General features: G+C 44.8%; 1 protein-coding gene and 1 long non-coding RNA gene across 2 annotated transcripts; both read right to left on the bottom strand.

The window, feature by feature from the left end:
- Positions 1–189: 189 nt before the first annotated feature.
- On the bottom strand, positions 190–4,424 carry LOC139309412 (uncharacterized). Its single transcript, XR_011599861.1, has 3 exons — positions 4,176–4,424; positions 2,856–2,997; positions 190–1,954 (listed from the first exon to the last, which is right to left on the bottom strand). It is a non-coding gene; the product is annotated as an uncharacterized lncRNA (long non-coding RNA).
- A 389-nt stretch (positions 4,425–4,813) lies between these two features.
- On the bottom strand, positions 4,814–18,552 carry LOC139312140 (cholinesterase-like). Its single transcript, XM_070936694.1, has 4 exons — positions 18,345–18,552; positions 9,509–10,973; positions 8,134–8,297; positions 4,814–6,034 (listed from the first exon to the last, which is right to left on the bottom strand). The coding sequence occupies exons 2-4, from the start codon at positions 10,960–10,962 to the stop codon at positions 6,003–6,005; spliced, it is 1,650 nt and encodes a 549-aa protein (XP_070792795.1). The 5' UTR covers positions 10,963–10,973; positions 18,345–18,552; the 3' UTR covers positions 4,814–6,002.
- Positions 18,553–19,289: the final 737 nt, after the last annotated feature.

The following is a 19,289-nucleotide window of genomic DNA, read 5'->3' as shown; positions in this document are numbered from 1 at the left end:
CCCAAAAGGTGCTGGCCAGCAACGTGAAGGAATTACCAGAGAGACGCCAGAACGCCTAATTTAGGGGTGTCAAACTCAAGGTCCGGGGGACAGATCCGGCCCATGGGGTACTTAGATCTGGCCCATGTGGCCTGTTGTAGCACGGGAATAACAAGAGGCACAAGCAGGCTAGTGACAACAGCTCTTTAATTCAGGGTGAGACTTCAGCAAAGAACCACAGGCAACAGCCCTCCTTATATGCAGTACTGAAACACCCGTTAACCAATCACAAAGCATTGTTGCATTTGAATTTCCCGCACAAAATAGATACATACATAACACCCCTCCATTCCCAGAAGGCACTTATCCTATCTATTTACATATTTACATACAAAATCACGCAGGTGACCAGGGCGTGACTTTACTCTGGTTGACCTGCGCAGTTCAGTTGCTGGAGAGGCGTCGAGCCGGTCAGAGGGACCTCCCGTCTCTCCTGGCTCCGCCAATGGAACCTCCTGGATTTCTCCAAAGGCGTGGCCATCCCCGGCTGGGAGTGTCGACTTGCTGGGGCGGCGCTGGAACTCAGGCTTGCCCAATAAGTATTCCGGTTTACTCGGGCTTGAGATAGCTGTTTCGGGGAAACTTTGGAAGTTAGGTTTTACAGTGTTGGAGTTTTCACAGGCTTCACAATGCAAATGTTTACGCAATTGATCTATGTGCCTTCTCCAAATTTTACCATGCCCTACGTCCACTGTGTATGATTTTGGACCGGTGATCCCTACAATAACTCCCTCGATCCACAGTGGGCCATTGGCATAATTCCTAGCGAATACCGGGGTTCCGATTTGGAATTGTCTTAATCCTCCCTCTCCCCCCTTGTAATTGTCTGTGGAGTAGTTTGGGTGTAAGCGATCGAGAATGCACCTGAGTTTACGACCCATTAAAAGCTTGGCTGGGCTATACCCTGTGGAAGTGCACGGGGTTGCGTGTTGTATTGCTAAGAATTGATCAATCCTAGCTTGCCAGTCTCCCGCATCGAGCCGGGACAGTGCTTCCTTGGCTGTTCGTACAAATCTCTCTACAAGGCCATTCGAAGCCGGATGAAAAGGAGCAGATAATGCGTGTCATATGCCTAAGTCGGCCTTCGAAGATAGCCTTCGAATTGGGTTGCTGTGAATTGGGGCCCATTATCCGAGACCAGGGTGTCTGGCAATCCGTGAGTTGCGAAAAGTTTCCTGAGGACTTTAATTACGGCCTCAGAAGTGGTTGAGGGCATCAAAGCAATTTCTAGCCACTTTGAAAAAGCATCTACAATTATAAGAAAATTCTGGCCGTGGAAGGGGCCTGCAAAATCGATATGGATCCTCCCCCATGGTCCCTTTGGCTTTTCCTACTCTCTAACGGGAGCTACAGGGGGATCCGGGCGGGACTCCTGGCAGGGCCTGCATTTCCCACTCAGTGACGTCTTGGTCGAGATGTGGCCACCACACATAGCTCCGAGCTAGACTTTTCATTCTAACGATACCGGGGTGCCCTTCGTGTAGCAACTCAAGCACCCTATGCCTTAAACGAGAGGGAATAACCACCCTGTTGCCCCACAGCAAACAGCCCCCCAACATTGACAGTTCATTCTTTTTGTTGAAAAACAATTGAAAATCCCCACTGTCCACCTTAGTAGGCCAACCCCGCATTACCCAGCCCATCACAGTGCGTAAAACAGAGTCCTTGGCAGAAACCCTTGCCACCTCGCCAGAAGAAAGGGGCTCCAGGGACACAACATCAATCAGTAAGACAGGGGCTTCCAGAGTCGGGTTCTCCAATAGGTCAGGCAAGGGGCATTGGCTGAGGGCGTCAGCATGGCCCAGAGTTCGGCCCGGTCGGTGGAGTAGTCTGTACGAGTAAGCAGCTAAGAAAATAGACCATCTCTCTGTAGGTATTTCCTCATTTTTCCACGGTGCAAATACAATTCTTGCTGCTGTCAAGACATATAATATTAAGTATAAGTTCCCTTTATCATACTTTTAGGTATTATCCCTAGCAAAATATTTCTGACTTAAAATCTATGTGCTGTTTTAACATTTTCTCTAACCATACATGTACTTTTGTCCAATATTTCTTTGCTTTTACACATGTCCACCACACAGGATGATACATCCCCAGTGTCTGGTTACATTTCCAACATCTGGCAGACATGCTTTTAAACATCTTTGTTAATCTTGCCGGTGGTAAATGCCACCTATAAAACATTTTATATAAATTTTCCTTAAAATGCAGTTGCCATTGTCAGTTTACAATTTTTCCCCCAAAGTTTTTGCCATTTGTCTAAATCTATAGCATATCCAAAGTTTTTTCCCCATACTATCACTGTCTTTTACCTGTTCATCTTCCATTTTTAAGCTTAACAAGAAATTGTATAGTTTCTTTATCAACTTTTCATCTACTCCTAACATTATTTGGTCAAATGTCATAGGCTCTTTATAGAAACCATAGTCCTTAATATCTTTCTCATATCTCAATTTCATTTGCATATGCAGCCAAGGTGTGATAAGTCCACACCTTGATTGCGCAACTCTTGTTTGGTTTTAAATTCCCCTTCCACATTTAAAATATCTTTATATGTTACATTTTTTTCCAGATTTACTACATTTGGATGTATAAAAGCTTCCATTGTTGAGAGCCAGACTGGAATTTTAATGTAAATTTTTTGCTTTCACCTTTTCCCATACTGAAAGTAGAGCATTTCTTACATTGTGTCTTTGAAAATGTCTATGAGTTTTGTTTTTATTACACCATAAAAAAGCATGGCATCCTAATTGGAGATCATGGCCTTCTAGAAGCAGTAATCTGTTATGTGTAAGAGTTATCCATTCCCTCACCCATGTTAATACAACTGCATGGTAGTAGAGCTCCCAATCTGGTAGTCCAAAGAGCCCATCATCCAGTATGGTTAGCTGACTTCCTCAGTTTTGATTTTTCAAATCTGGCGACAGCCAATGACGATCTTGGAGGCAACTGGAGCTGATATAAAGTGATTGTTTGGTGTGAGTGACGGAAATATTTGAGTGCTGTGGCATTTTGTCAATTGTTTTAATTGTTTGCTATTTAATTGTGCACATGCCCCGGATAAAAGGACTAGGTGGACCAATGACTTAATCCTTGGTAAGAGTAATGCTTTTGAATATTGCATAAACCTGTATATCACCCTTCAGCACCTCATGTTTTATGGCCAATAGTTGCTCAGATATCAAGCTAACAGTCTATTTTGTGAGCGGACTTTGTTTTGCCGTAAAGTCTGTTGAGTTTTCCCATGGCTTTTATCTTTAAATTTATTTTCAATTCACCTAAGACTAGTCGAAGGATTAATTAGTTGCAATGGTGACACACAATAGTAACAGTAACAGTAACAGAGTTGGAAGGTACCTTGGAGGTCATCTAGTCCAACCCCCTGCTCACACAGAAGACCTATACTAGGGATTCAAACCTCTGAACTGCCAACCTTTCTGATCGACAAGCTCAGCGTCTTAGCCACTGAGCCACCTAGCAAGTCCATAAAAGAATTTCAACTCTGGTTTAGTTCTTCCCTGGCTGATAAGGAGAGCTCTGAGGTACTGTTCTTTTTCCAACTCTGAAGTTCTAATTCTAGTGCATCACATTCGCTGGAAATAATAGTTTGTTTCGTTTACAGATCATTTTTGTGCAAAGTGTTATATCTTTGGTTGTTTAGCTGACTTGCCCTTTCTTCCTAATGTCAGTGAAATCGTATCCACTAAGTACCAATATAGTCAGACTTTCCTTGTTTATTTTGGACTTTTTCCTTTTCTGGTATACTTCCCAAAAAAATTCAGCTATAACTATTTACTATATTTGTTTGGGACGTCTTCTTGATAAATAAAATTGATGTTCAGAGATGCAGATTGCTTAGTAAGTTTTTAGCCTTACAATTATTTTCTGGTAATGTAGAAAAATTGGATGGGTGCCGAAACTGGTACATTAGTACCCATATGTGTCATGGCAGACTATAGTTCAATTTTTTTTTTTTTAATTTGATTTATATGCCGCCTTTCTCCGGGGACTCAGGGCGGCTTACAATGCATTAAGCAATAGCCTTCATACTTTTGTATATTTAAGTATATTTAATATGTATATTTAATAAGTCAGCTTATTGCCCCCACAAACTGGGTCCTCAATTTACCTACCTTAGAAAGGATGGAAGGCTGAGTCAACCTTGAGCCTGGTGAGATTCGAACTTACAGTAATTGCAGACAGCTGGTGTTAATCACAATGCTTTTAGTCTGCTGAGCTAATTTTCCAGTAATTTCAGTCAAATTAAGATTCCTTCAGAGAGAAAAGATAGGAAATAACTTGACTTTCGTTGCATAGAAGGCAAGAATTTGATTCCCAATAAATGACCAAGGACCTTTAATTTATATAGAGATACATGAGTAGTTAAGATGTGATAGTTAATATAATTTGTAAACGTCACAGAATCCGTGGTAAGATAATAGGCAAAACTGTGCAGGTTGATAACAGAACAGCCCCTATTAACCAATGAGAGAGAATCCCAAAAGTGCTTTTTCAAAAGGCAACTGGACTCTCTGGTTTTTCTTTGATGATGTTTCGCTTCTCATCCAAGAAGCTCTGTTGAAGAAGCTTCTTGGATGAGAAGCAAAATATCATCAAAGAAACACCAGAAAGTCCAGTTGCCGTTTGAAAAAAGCACTTTTGGGACAACCATGACCTCGATGACTGAGAATCTCCATAAACATTGAGAGAGATATAATAATAATAATAATAATAATAATAATAATAATAATAATAATAATAATAATAATAATAATAATTTTATTTTATTTCTATACCGCCCTTCTCCCGAAGGACTCAGGGCGGTGTACAGCCTATTAAAAACACAAAACAACATCAGTTAAAATAGTTTAAAATTATTAAATAAATTTGGCTAAATTTTAAAACCCCAGAAATTTAAAACCCAATTTAAAATTGTTATGTTGATAGCCCAGCCTGGCGGAATGTGATGTGTTGCTATTATAATTTACAGACTACTAATAAATCTTTTTATTTCTATATAGTTTTTAAAAGGTTTCACAGAAAAATAATGATATAGAGTTTACTTTTCATTTTAGAATGCACTTTATTTGATGTTAATGGTTTAAAGAATCATATGTGGAAAGAGGCTAAAAGGAAATTCTGTTCCAAGAAAGGGGGGGGGAACCCAAATATGATTGGAAAAAAGATCACTATTAGTAAGTTTGATGACAGCTCATGAATATGATGTTATCATTGGAGGCTTTGTTGATGGTGGTGGTGGTGGTAACAGCAATGATAATTATGATGATGATAACGATGATATGAACAGCATTAAGATGTAATGGAGATGATGGGAAAAAAATGGGATTCCCCAACTGACCTCAAGTAGAATATGGGTGCAATGGCATTCATGCTAACGGCCCACAGTTTTAGAGCTATTAAGTGTTTTGTAGTAGATGTGAAGCTGTCCCAAATGAACAATCCAGCCATACTTATAGATGTATTCACACTCACCACCTCCCATTTTTAATTGGCCTATTTCTGAGGAAACTGTATCTATACATATAGCACAGGCTTCCTTCCAGGAAATGGGAACTCTGATTAACTAGGATTTCCCTTCATACAAAGAAAGAATATATGGGTTATTCCTTAAGATGCCCAAAGCCCAATGAATATATCTCTAAAATCAGGTGAATGTACTTGCACCCAAGACTAAATATACCTAGTCTCTTGCCTTTCTATTATACCACCTAAAGGGACAGATTCAGAAGTGGAGTTGGCATAGGCTGAGACACACATGCCACCATTACACTGGGTTCACTCAGTGATTTTTGTTGAACTAAAGCTCAGCCAGTCACTCCCAACCTCTTCATAGGACTATAGTTCTTCCCATATAAAGCTAAACAATGCTCATATCTTGATTCAACTTGTATTCTTGGTTTTATATGTCATATTCTATATTCCTGGTTCAACTTCCCAATTCATGAGTCCGGGTCTTCTGGAGATTTCTTTGCTAATAGAAAAAAGCAAGGGAAAAGGGTAAAAAGAAAACATCAGAGGACCAAATAATACTTCATATAACAAACTAGCTTAGTTCACTGACCAAATTGTGGCTTTAATTGAAATACACAGCTAACAGAGCCTTGGTGGCGTAGCAGACTAAAGTGCTGTTAACTAGCACCAGCTGCCTGCAATTACTGCACGTTCAAATCTCACCAGGCTCAAGGTTGATTCAGCCTTCCATCCTTTCGAGGTACGTAAAATGAGGACCCGGGTTGTGAGGGCAATAAGCTGACTTTGTATAAAAAAAGAACACAGCTTAGGGGATGGCTGAAAGCTCTACTAAGCAGGTATATACAAAAGTATGAAGGCTTTTGCTTAATGCATTGTAAGCCGCCCTGAGTCTCCGGAGAAGGGTGGCATATAAATCGAACCAATAAATAAATAAATAAATAAACAGGACTGGTTAACCTTTATATCAGAGGTGGGTTTCAGCAGGTTCTGACCAGTTCTGGAGAACCGGTAGTGGAAATTTTGAGTAGTTCAGAGAACCGGTAGTAAAAAGTCTGACTGGCCCCGCCCCCATCTATTCTCTGCCTCCCAAGTCCCAGTTGATTGGGAGGAAATGGGGATTTTGCAGTATCCTTCCCTTGGAGTGGGGAGGGAATGGAGATTTTACAGTATCCTTCCCCTGCCACACCCACCAAGCCACACCCACAGAACCAGTAGTAAAAAATTTTGAAACCCACCACTGCTTTATATTATTGTCAGCTGCTCCCAGGTGCTTTTTGACTCATAGCATTATCTCTTATATGAAGTAAAAAGGTAAAAAAAAAATATGGATAAGGTAAGTATCCATCCATGTACCAGATTTAGTGGTCATCCATATTCATGAAGCAAGAAGAGAGAAAATAAGATACATTGCTATTTTACTTCCTAACAATTGCTTCCTAATGATTACTACTTGCAATCATTCCTTTAGAGACTACTCAAAGTTATAACAGCACTAAAAAAAAAAAATAGCAGGTTCTCACACTTACTACCATTGCACCAGCCCCACAATCGTGAGATCAGAATTTGGGCACTTGGCAACTGGCACGTATTTATGACAGTTGTAGCATCCCTAGGTCACATGATCAACATCTGCAACCATCCAGGGGTGGGTTCTAAAAATTTTTACTACCGTTTCCGTGGGCGTGGCTTATTTTGTGGGCGTGGTTTGATGGTCATGTGACAATTCTTTAGGATTTAGCAGAGGTACTGGTCTACCAGGCTTTTAACTGCTTGCAGAGTTGTACTGTCTACCCATTTATTTTTGCAGACACCCGTCTACTCATTTGTTTTTGGAGGCACCGGTCTACCACCACACTGCCTTTTAACACTGATCAGCTGTAGGGCGGCCCTTTGAAGCCCGGCACAAGAGTTTAAACAGCTTTTTTCCTTCTAGCAGACCAGCTGGGACTCAGGAGGCAGCAACAGATTGGAGGTGGAGCCAAATAATAGGTAAGAATAATGTGGGGGGAGGGGGCAGAACCAGTTCAGTGACGTCATATCATCACCACTACCGGCTTGGGGGAACCGGGCTGAACCGGGAGGAACCCACCACTGCAACCGTCCCAGATGGCTTCTGACAAGCGAAGTCAATGAAGGAAGCTGGATTCACTTAAAAACCACACAACTCACTTAAGAACTGCAGTGATTCTCTTAACAACTGTGGCAAAAAGGCAATAAAACCGGAAACAATTCAATTAACAACCACCTTGCTTAGATCCCAAAATTCTGATCCAATTGTGGTCGTAAGTCATGGACCGTCTTTATCCTCCTACTCCACTTCTTCTTTAGGAGCTCAAGAGCATATCTCTTCCTTTCATCCTCATTAACAATGATCTTGTGAAATAGGTGGAACTGGGCTCTCCGTGAGCATGTGGGACTTGGACATGGTCGTCCCCGGCCTCAGACAGACACTTATCCGCTACAGCCTAGGCAGTTTATCTTGCCCATAATATACTATTCTAGCCATTTTTCCTACAGTATCCTCACAAACCCAGATGTTCCTCCTCCTGCTCATTGCCATGCTGCTCTAAAGTGAGAGGATTTATTTCCCCAACTCACACGATGGTATGTCGTTCACAGGAAGCGTAGCCAGGAAGTCGCAGAGTGGGGCAGGTGACAGGCGTTTGATCTGAGGTGCTCCTGTGCTGATGTGAAAGAAATTTTGCTCTGTGGCGTCGTACAGTGGCCATTGTACCTCATCTGGCTTTGACCCTGTTGGAGTTCTACAAAGGCAATTGAGAAATTATGGTAGGAGTACAAAGAATCTCTTGCCTGTTTACAAGAATTACAGGCATTGGAGTCCATTGATATTAAATAATTATTTTCAAATCTTAAGGCCTTCCTTCCTTCCTTCCTTCCTTCCTTCCTTCCTTCCTTCCTTCCTTCCTCCCTCCCTCCCTCCCTCCCTCCCTCCCTCTCTTTCTTTCTTTTTTTCTTTCTTTCTTTCTCAATACAAGATGGTGCTCACAAAATGGGTACTTTTATTCCAAAGAATCATCAAATATGAGCATCATAGCTGCCTTGTTCTCCACAACATGTACTCTCAGTTTTCCTTATCATTCCTCCAAACATTAGTATAAGGAATTGCTACCTTTGCCCATGACAGGCCATTAGAAAAGAAACAGGCCAAGGTCTGAGGACAATTCCCAACCGAGATGGTTATATAATATAATGCTCACTGTTTGATTAGGAAATGGACCTGATGATCAAGCAGTGAGCATTATGTCCCATTGCTGAAGTCCCGTGTTCTTCTGGCTGGTTACTCAGAACCACAGCAAAGTTGCTACCATATAATTGATGCAATAGTTATGGGAAATATAATAGTTACAAGACTCAGTTGCTGTTTGGAATACTACGGGGGTGGGGTAGGTGTGGGATTAATGGCACTCCATATCAGCAACAGACAACTACTGAGAAAACCTTTCCCTAATCATATGTTGGGGGCAATATGCTGACACTGTAAACCGCTTAGAGAGGGCTGTAAAGCACTGTGAAGCGGTATATAAGTCTAAGTGCTATTGCTATTCCTACTGAATTATTCTCTGCAATTGCACAGTTCATGCTATCTGGAAAATAGGAAATTGGCGAGAGATGAACCCCCAGGTTCGTTCAGGTTAATCAATTCCACGACTGCCCCAAACCAGGAGTCTCATTCTCGAAAAGGACAAGCAAAGATTGTGTTTTATGGGCTGGAGAGGTCAGTTCAGGGGTAAAATGCTACTGGTTTGGACAGGTTCAGCCGAACCGGTAGCGGCGGCAGCGCGAGACTCTGCCCACCCACCTGGACGTTGTTACTTCCTGGTTTAACCAGGAAGTAACCTGTTTTTGACTCGCTGCACATGCACAGAAGCTTTGTGCATGCACAGAGGGTCCAAGCGCACACGTGATCCGGTAGGGAAGGTAAGTTGATTTCACCCCTGGGTCAGTTCCTTACCCGCCTCTGGCAAACTGTGCCCAGTATCTCATCGTCTGACAGCTCAATGCTTCCTCAGCCTCCGTGATGGATCGGTTTGTTGCTGACGCCATGGTTCCAAAGACATAAGGTATTTCTGCTCCATGGGGCGTCCCTACCCACTCAGGCCATCCAGAGCCAGAAGGGTGGTGACTGAAGGAGTAAACATGCACCGGCTTCCTAGCTTTTCTGATCTTCGCAGCAAGTTCAATCAAGGGACACACCATGAAATAATCTCGCATATACTGAGAAAACGCCAAACGGTAATGCTCATGATTAGCTTCACTGAATTTCTGGGCGACGGTGCGCGCAACTTCTTTTGTGGTCCCTCTTCGCAGAGTTATTGTCACACCTTGGAGAAGCTGCTCCCATGTTAATATTCCTCCGTTTGTTTTTGTGCTCGGATACATAAGCAATACAAAAGCAGAGCCTTCATCATCAGTGACCCCAGTAAGAATTGGCTTTCCCTGAAGAATTGCTGTGTCCAGCAGATTTGGGACTTTGCCTGGGAGGAAATGGCCATCTGTGGTCAACGAGTTGATCAGGATCAGATGAGTAAAGTTCTCATGTGTAAAGTCTATCTCCTGTAGGCAGCTCACCACAGCTCTGTCGTTATCTTTTGCGCACCCCACTTGTTTGCTGAGCATTATCGCATCTGTGCGGGCCTCTTGGGGGCTCTTCCAGGGCCAAATGGCATTGGGAACGCCACTCTGAAGCACCGCACGGGCAAAAAGGGGCTGGCTCAGAGGGGAAAGGAGATGGCAACTCACCAAAACTGCTCCTGCACTTTGCCCAACCAGAGTCAACTGAGCTGGATCGCCTCCAAAAAGAGCTATGTTCTCCTTCAGCCACTTTAGAGCCAAATGCTGGTCCCACAAGCCCACGTTTCCTGGGGCGTAGGGTGGCAAGTACAAAAAGCCTAGACCACCCAAGCGATAATTCATGGAAACCACTATGACCTTCTCTGTAGCAGACAATATGGCTCCATTATAGATATCTAGTGAACCTGTGCCAGTGATAAAGCCCATGCCTGGGATCCATACAAGGACAGGCACTGGTCTTGAGGGTCGAGGGTGGGGTGCCCAGATGTTAAGAAAGAGACAGTCCTCTGAAAGAGGTGTGTTGGCGACCCATATGTCTTTATCAGGAAGGCCAGAAATATTGGTCTGGGGACAAGAGTTGCCAAAACTGGTGGCCTCCAATACTTCACTCCATGGCTGACGTGGGACGGGCTTTTGAAAACGGAGTTTATTCACTGGAGGCTCCGCGTAGGGGATTCCCAGATAGGCAGTCACGGAACCAGATCTAGTCAAGACTATTTTGCCTTTAATAGGGCCACTGCTGGTCACTATTGGAGTGTCATTGTTGGAAGCACATTTGCAAACCAATGAGAGGAAGAAGAAAAAACTCAAACGTGACCAGAGGTAACGATGCATAGTAGCTATATCTGAAAGAATCAGAAACACAAAATGGTTGACTGGATATAACTCCTCCTTGTGTAAGGCAACCTAATTTGAGTATATGAATGCATAAAATCCATTTAAATATATATTTTGGAAAGCTTAAATTGGTTTTGACACAGCTCGCTCAACCCAAGCCAGGCTGAGCAGCTGTGAGTTTTTGCACCTGCTGGTTCAAGATACCTTCTATCTTTGGTTCTAGATGGGTGGTTTTGACTCAGAAAGACCAAGTACACAATCTGGGGGCCATGTTGGACAGATAAGAGCAGATGGTAGCCATTGCTAGAAGGGCCTTTGTGCAACTTGGGGCTGTGTGTCAAGTATACCCATTCCTGGATCAACTCACAGTCACTCATACCCTTGTGATTTCCAGATTGGACTACTCTAACATGTTTTAATATGGGGCTGCTCTTGCTGCAGGCAATTACTGGTGCCAATTACCCAGAATAGGTGACACCACTGTTCGCGAACTGCATTGGCTCCTTGTGTGCTTCTGGGTACAATTCAAAGCACAGGTTGTCAGCCGGTTACTTAAGACTGGGTTACTTATGAGACGATCTCTCCCCATTGGTTTCCCTGGCCTATCTGATCTAGCAGGAAACGCATGATTGGACTACTGTTAACTAGGGTTAGGACAAGGCATGCAGGAGGAAGTAAAACCACAGGCTTGCAAATATTGCTAAACTATTACTAAAGTAGAACATAAGAATTTCCGGAATGACAGTTATATTATGAAAATTTGTGGTTAACCTATGCACACCTTCAGCTATATGTGTGTACACAGAGAGATGGGTGGCAAACAAATTTAACTGATTAATAAATAAAATAAAATAAATAAGTGCTATAGGAGTCTTAGCCATAAAACAGAAAGGTGACATCTTGGTTGTGGCTTTTGTGGTTTGGGGGTATAAAAGACTTGGCTGTAAACAATGAGGTTACATGGGTTTTTAAGAAAACCTCCCCATGTTAACAGCCGTGGTGGTGCAGTGGTTAGAATGCAATATTTCAGCCTAACTTTGCCAACAAGCAAGAGTTCGAACCTGACCGTCTCGAGTTTGACTCACCCTTCCATCCTTTTCTGTTATCAGTAAAATGACCCAGATTATTAGTGGGGGGGGGCAATATGCCAATATTGTAAACCACCCAGAGAGTGCTGTAAAGCACAATGGAGCAGTATATAAGTCTAAGTGCTATTGCTACTGTATGTCCTCCTCCTGCGCAGAATAAAATTGTGTTGTGGGGTGCTTGGTGTTCTCTAAGCTTGGTGGTTTTCTTGCAGATGTTTCATTACCAAAGTTGTGTTGCTTCAATCTCCACCTTGGTGTGTTCAATTGGGCTTCAAATAATTGGTCAAGGACCCAGTCTTGGTCAAGAACCACAGTGGCACCCACTCATTTAATACCTTCCCCCAGAGATCAGATGGGCCCCATTGCCTTTTGTGATACCTTGAAAACATTACACTCAAGCTTGGGATCGTGGGCATCTTCTGGTTATATGGATGGTAGATTAGATGATGCCCACCTGCAAAGTGTTTTTATTTTGGGTTTCCATGGTGTATTTTGTGTTTTTATGTATCTGATTGTAAGCTACCTAGAGTCACATAAAGTGATATGAGGGGCTATATAAATTGAGCAAATCAATCAATCAATAAAATTCTGAGATATTGTGTGCTTTCAACCAGAGGGAGAGAAAGAGGGAGGAAGAAATTCTTGGCTCAGGTTCAAAAAAACTCAAAGATCAGGAAGAGAGTTGGGGAATGAAGAAAATAAAAGGTTCTTTGACAATGGCAGGGTAAAGATTAGCTTATCAAGGACACAAGAAAGTCAATTTTCCACTTGACATTTTCAACCTGCCAACATTCAATCAAGTCAATTTGTCTCAGTGGCAGATATAAACTCATGCAAATAAAGCGATGATGATAATGATGGTATCCACTCAATTATGTCCAACTCTTGGCAAATAAAGAATGGTTACTTAATGATCTGGGTTCTTCCTCTTATTAATTCCTTCTTCCGCCTTTTCTCAATCTATCCTATTCTGTAGCATTTCAAAACCCTGGGCCTGGTGGCTCAGCAGACTGATAGCATTGTGATTAACACCAGCTGTCTGCAATTACTGTAAGTTCGAATCTCACCAGGCTCAAGGTTATTATTATTATTATTATTATTATTTATTAAATTTCTATACCGCCCTTCTCCAAATAGGACTCAGGGCGGTGCACAGCCAAGATAAAAACAAAGCATACAAAATTTAAGAACAATATTAAAATAATTAAATGTTTTGGCCGAAATTAAGATAACCCAATTTAAAATCAATTTAAAATTTAACTCAGGCCAGCCCAGCTTGTTGAAATAAATAGGTTTTCAGGGCCCGACGAAAAATCCGGAGGTCTGTTATTATACGTAACTCTGGGGGAAGGTTGTTCCAGAGGGTGGGCGCCGCCACAGAGAAGGCTCTCCCCCTGGGGGTCGCCAGCCAACATTGTCTGGCGGACGGCACCCTGAGGAGGCCCACTCTGTGCGAGCGTACTGGCCGGTGGGAGGCTATTGGTGGCAGAAGGCGGTCTCGTAAGTACCCTGGCCCTAAGCCATGGAGCGCTTTAAAGGTGGTCACCAACACCTTGAAGCGCACCCGGAAGACCACTGGGAGCCAGTGCAGCTCGCGCAGGAGAGGTGTCACATGGGAGCGCCTCGTCGCCCCCATAATCCCCCGCGCGGCCGCGTTCTGGACCAGCTGGAGCCTCCGGGTGCACCCCAGGGGGAGCCCCATGTAGAGAGCGTTGCAGTAGTCCAGGCGGGAAATGACTAGTGCCTGAGTGACTGTGCGTAGAGAGTCCTGATCTAGAAAGGGGCGCAGCTGGCGTATCAGGCGAACCTGATAAAAAGCCCCCCTGGCCACGGCCGTCAAATGATCTTCTAAAGACAGCCGTGCGTCCAGGAGGACGCCCAAGTTGCGAGCCCTCTCCGTGGGGGCGAGTGATTCGCCCCCAATAGCCAGCGATGGCGTCAGCTGGCTATATCGGGACGCTGGAAGCCACAGCCACTCGGTCTTGGAGGGGTTGAGTCGGAGCCTGTTTCTCCCCATCCAGGCCCGCACGGCCTCCAGGCACTGGGACATCACTTCAAGGGCATCGTTGGGGTGGCCTGGGGTGGAGATGTACAGCTGGGTGTCATCAGCGTACTGATGGAACTCCACCCCAAAGCCACGGATGATCTCACCCAGCGGCTTTACATAAATGTTGAACAGAAGGGGCGAGAGGACCGACCCTTGTGGCACCCCACAAGCAAGGTGCCTCGGGGTCGACCGCTGCCCCCCCGTCAACACAGATTGCGACCGGTCAGAGAGGTAGGAGGAGAACCACCGCAGAACGGTGCCCCCCACCCCCAACCCCGCCAACCGGTGCAACATGATACCATGGTCGATGGTATCAAAAGCCGCTGAGAGGTCTAACAGGACCAGGATAGAGGAGCAACCCCTATCCCGAGCCCTCCAGAGATCATCCACCAACGCGACCAATGCCGTTTCCGTGCTGTGCCCAGGCCGGAAGCCGGACTGGAGCGGGTCTAGATAGACAGCTTCATCCAGGTACCGGGGAAGCTGTTGCGCCACCACACTCTCAACAACCTTCGCAACAAAGCGAAGGTTGGAGACTGGACGATAGTTAGCCAAAACAGCCGGATCCAGAGAGGGCTTCTTGAGGAGGGGCCTCACAACCGCTTCTTTCAAAGCGGCCGGCAGGACCCCCTCACTCAAAGAAGCATTAACGATCTTCTGGAGCCAGCCTCGTGTCACCTCCCGGGAAGCCAGAACCAACCAGGAGGGACACGGGTCCAATAAACATGTGGTCGCGTTCAGCCGTCCCAGGACCCTGTCCATGTCCTCAGGAGCCACAGGATCGAACTCCCCCCAGATAACACTCTCAAGACCTGCCTCAGTCATCCCATCCGGACATACCCAGTCAGAGGCCAGTCCTTCCCGAATCTGAGCGATTTTGTCATACAGATACTGCACAAAATCCTCGGCTCGGCCCTGCAAGGGGTCATCCCGCGCTTCCAGATGGAGGAGGGAGCGGGTCACCCTGAACAGGGCGGCCGGGCGATTATCTGATGACGCGATAAGAGCGGCAAAATAACTAGATTTCGCCGCTTTTATCGCCACTAGGTAGGTCTTAATATGAGACCTCACCAGTGTTCGGTCGGATTCGGAGCGACTGGTCCTCCAACTACTCTCCAGGCGTCTTTTCCGGCGCTTCATCTCCCTGAGCTCCTCGGAAAACCAAGGAGCTAGGTGAGTTCGGTGCCGGGTCAGAGGCCGCAAAGGCACGACACGGTCCAAGGCCCCGGCAGCCGCACTATCCCAGGCGGCCACCAGGTCCTCAGTCGAGTCATGAGCCAGAGTCTCAGGAAATGGCCCAAGCTCCATCTGGAACCTATCAGGGTCCATCAGGCGCCTGGGGCGGAACCACCTGGTCGGTCCCGCCTCCCTGCGGCGGGGTGCAGCGGTTAGAAAGTCCAGTCGAAGGAGCGAGTGGTCAGACCATGACAAGGGTTCGATGACTATATCCCCTGTATCAAGGCCACTCAACCACTGACCAGAGACAAAAACTAAGTCCAGAGTGTGTCCACCCGTGTGAGTGGGGTCATGAATTAACTGAGTAAGGTCCATGGCCGTCATGGAAGCCATGAACTCTCGAGCCACCTCAGACGTTTCGCCGATAGATGGCAGGTTGAAATCCCCCATGACTAGAAGTCTGGGGGTACCAACCGCCACCTCAGCTATGACGTTGAGCAGCTCGAGCAGGGCCGTTGCCACGCGGCAGGGAGCCAGGTACGTGATCAACAAGCCCATCTGTACTCCACGACCCCACCTCACAAAAAGGGACTCACATCCGGCTATCTGTGGAACAGTGGTCTCCCTCGGATCAAGACTTTCCTTTATAATAACCGCCACCCCCCCCGCCCCTGCCCTGAGCTCTCGGCTGATGGAATGCTCGGAAACCTGGTGGGCACATATCCACGAGGGGAACCCCCCCCTCATGGCCCAACCAGGTCTCCGTAATACCTGCCAGGTCCGCTCCCCCCTCCTGAATAAGATCGCAAATGAGGGGGGCTTTATTTACCACGGACCTGGCATTGCACGACAGCAGCCGAAGGCTCGGGCCCTGAGAGTCTGAACAGCCTGGGATACGAGAAGGGCTATGGGGACCGGGGCGTGCCACCGCTCGAAGATAGCGAGTGCGCGCCCCCACTACATGATGCGGCCCCCTGCTCCCACCATATCTGCCCCTCCCACTCAACACATTGATAGAAAAGCCCTCGACAGAATGGACTCTGATGTCCCTCTTACCCCCGGAATCTGCACCCTCCGTGGCCCCACTAACAGCTGGGCCGGACCCCTCCCCCCGTGGGTTAACCCCCAAACCCACACAACCCTCCCGCCCCTTAAAATCCCTTAAAAATCTATCAAAAAGTTTCCCTAAAAAACCCCTTAATCCCCTTTTTGCAGCATGCCACCTCTCGGGGTGCCAAAGCCCGTCATAAAGGTAGGCCCTTGATAAAGTGGAGGGCCACACCTGCGAGAGGGGGGAGTCTCGCAGAATAAGAAGTTCTGTTGGCGAATACATCTAATCAATCAATTAATTAATCAATCAATCGGGGGAGAATCAATGGCCTGGGGGTAATCAAGATAGTCCAAAGTCTGGAAAGGGATATTCAATCAATTCCAAGACTCAGCCTTCCATCCTTTCTAAGGTAGGTAAATTGAGGACCCAGTTTGTGGGGGCAATAAGCTGACTTTGTATAAATATACAAAAGTATGAAGGCTATTGCTTAACGCATTGTAAGCCGCCCTGAGTCCCCGGAGAAAGGCGGCATATAAATCAAATTTTTTAAAAAAACCCATTCCTTGGTTGCGTCAAGGGTAAATGTCTGTCTCGATAAAATTATGCTGCCCAGGGTCACCTTGTAGGGGTGATGGGTGGCATAAACATTTAATAAATACAATAAATAAAAGAAGATTCCATTTGTGATTAAGGATCCCCGGACTGTTTCTAACACTTGGTGTCTTGTTATCTTTTACCTCTATAGAAATCTTTCCCATTTTATATCTGATTATGGACAAGTTCAAGACCAGATGAAAACTTCTTTCACAGAACTTGCCTAAGGTTTGTTTTCTCTTCTTTTTATCCCTCCTAATCCATCCTGCTGTGTAAACACAATGTAAGCATTGTGTAAGCATATCTGGAAGATCCAGATATTTCAACGATGCCAGGGGAAATTGGTATAAAGGAGATACATGTAGTCCTTGATTTACAGCCAGTGGTGGGATTCAGCCAGTTCGCACCACTTCGGGAGAACCGGTTGTTAACTTTCTGAGCAGTTTGGCAAACTGATTGTTGGAAGAAATCATTAGGGCAAAGAACCGGTTGTTAAATTACTTGAATCCCACCACTGCTTACAGCCATTTGTTTAGTGATCTTTTGCAGTTACAAGGGCACTGAAAACAGTGGCCTATGACTGTTTTTCACACTTACAACCGTTGCAGCATCTCTATGGTCACATAATCAGAATTCGCCCACTTGGCCACTGGCATGTACTTATGATGGTGGCAGTGTCCCAGGGTCATCTGATCACCTTTTGTGACCGTCTGGCAAACAAAGTCAATAGGGACACCAGATTGACTTAACAGCCAGGTTACTAAGTTAACAACTGTAGTGATCCACTTAACAACTGTGGCAGAAAGGTCACAAAATGGAGCAGAACTCTCTGAACAACTGCCTTGCTTAGCAATGGAAATTTTGGGCTCCATTGTGGTCATAAGCTGAGGACTACCTGCATTCTGCTGGCTCTTCGTGCACTAATATTGCCCATTAATTTGCACCCATACGCTCAAAGAGATTGTGTGCCTTTCTGTTCTTCACCATCCAAATAAGGAAATGTTCCAGGTAAGTGGTCTTTTTACCAGGTCTTCTTTTTTTTAAGAAAAAGGGATAAGTAATCAAGCACTAAAATTAAGCAGTTTTACTCTCTTTCTGTACCACCTCTCTTCAATGCTAGTGAAACCCTAGTATATAGAAGATAGTGTCCTCTACACGAGGTAGCAAGATTCATTATATAGTGTAACATTTTAGAGATCATCTGGTTCACCCAAAACAAATAGCCAGATGGTTGCCATTGCTGCCTCCCACCTGGCCAGATCCTTGCTATCTGAGGAGATAACCTAATTAATGACAAGGTGGGCCAAACACAAATCTAGAATAACACCTCTTTTCTTTCTCTGCTTTTATTTCCCAACTGCTTTCCTAACTTCAACTCCAACCTGTGAGTAATTAGAACATACTCATTCTTGTCGTATCATACCTGCCTTCTCATCGGCACTAGCTGGGACTGGATATTAGCTGATGGTCTGTCCGTCCAGGAAAATAAGATTGTCCTTGATCTTGCTTCTTGGTGCTCTCCTGCCAGGGTGTGTGTTAGGGAAAGAACCTGTTCCCTTCTCTTCTCCTCTTCTTTATCTTCTGCTTGCTCTCCTCCCCTTCAAGCTGTGTGTGTGTGTGAGAGAGAGAGAGAGAGAGAGTATGTGTGTGTGTGTGTGTGTGTGGCAAGCCTCTCCCCTAACAAGCCAAGCTACTGATTTCCAAAGTTAGTAAATCACCAAGACCAGATACAGGGTGAAATGCAGCCCAGTACAAAAAGATCAGAATACACAATCTCCACAGATATACTGTACAAGTGGATGTATTCTTGGAGCTACTTCAGCTCCAAAGAGGGGGGGACAGGTAGTCCTCGATTTGGTGACCACAATGGAACCCAAAATTTATGTTGCTAAATGAGAAAGTTGTTAAGTGAGCATTGCCCCCCTTCTACAATCTTTCTTAAGAATAGAATAGAATAGAATAGAATAGAATAGAATAGAATAGAATAGAATAGAATAGAATAGAATAGAATAGAATAGAATAGAATTATTTATTGGCCAAGTGTGATTGGACACACAAGGAATTTGTCTTTGGTTTATATGCTCTCAGTGTACATAAGGAGAATAAAATACATTCAAGAATAAAAAGATACAACACTTAGTGATAGTCAAGGTTATTAATAAGCTATTAAATCATACTAGGAAACAAATAAAAACAATATAAATCGAAAGATACAAGCAACATGGTTATAGTAATGGGAAGAGATAGAAACTAGTAAGGAAGAGAAGAATAATAGTAATACAGTCTTACTGAATTATTTGACAGTGTTGTGGGAATTAGTTGTTAAGCAGAGTGATGGCATTCGGGGAACTGTCCTTGTGTCTAGTTG

Source organism: Pituophis catenifer, unplaced genomic scaffold (genome assembly GCF_029215685.1).
Source record: "Pituophis catenifer annectens isolate HBS135680 unplaced genomic scaffold, rPitCat1.0.hap2 SCAF_2, whole genome shotgun sequence".
Classification (NCBI taxonomy): Eukaryota; Metazoa; Chordata; class Lepidosauria; order Squamata; family Colubridae; genus Pituophis; species Pituophis catenifer.
Note: the sequence above shows the minus strand (reverse complement) of the source record. Positions and strands in the feature narration are given on the sequence as shown.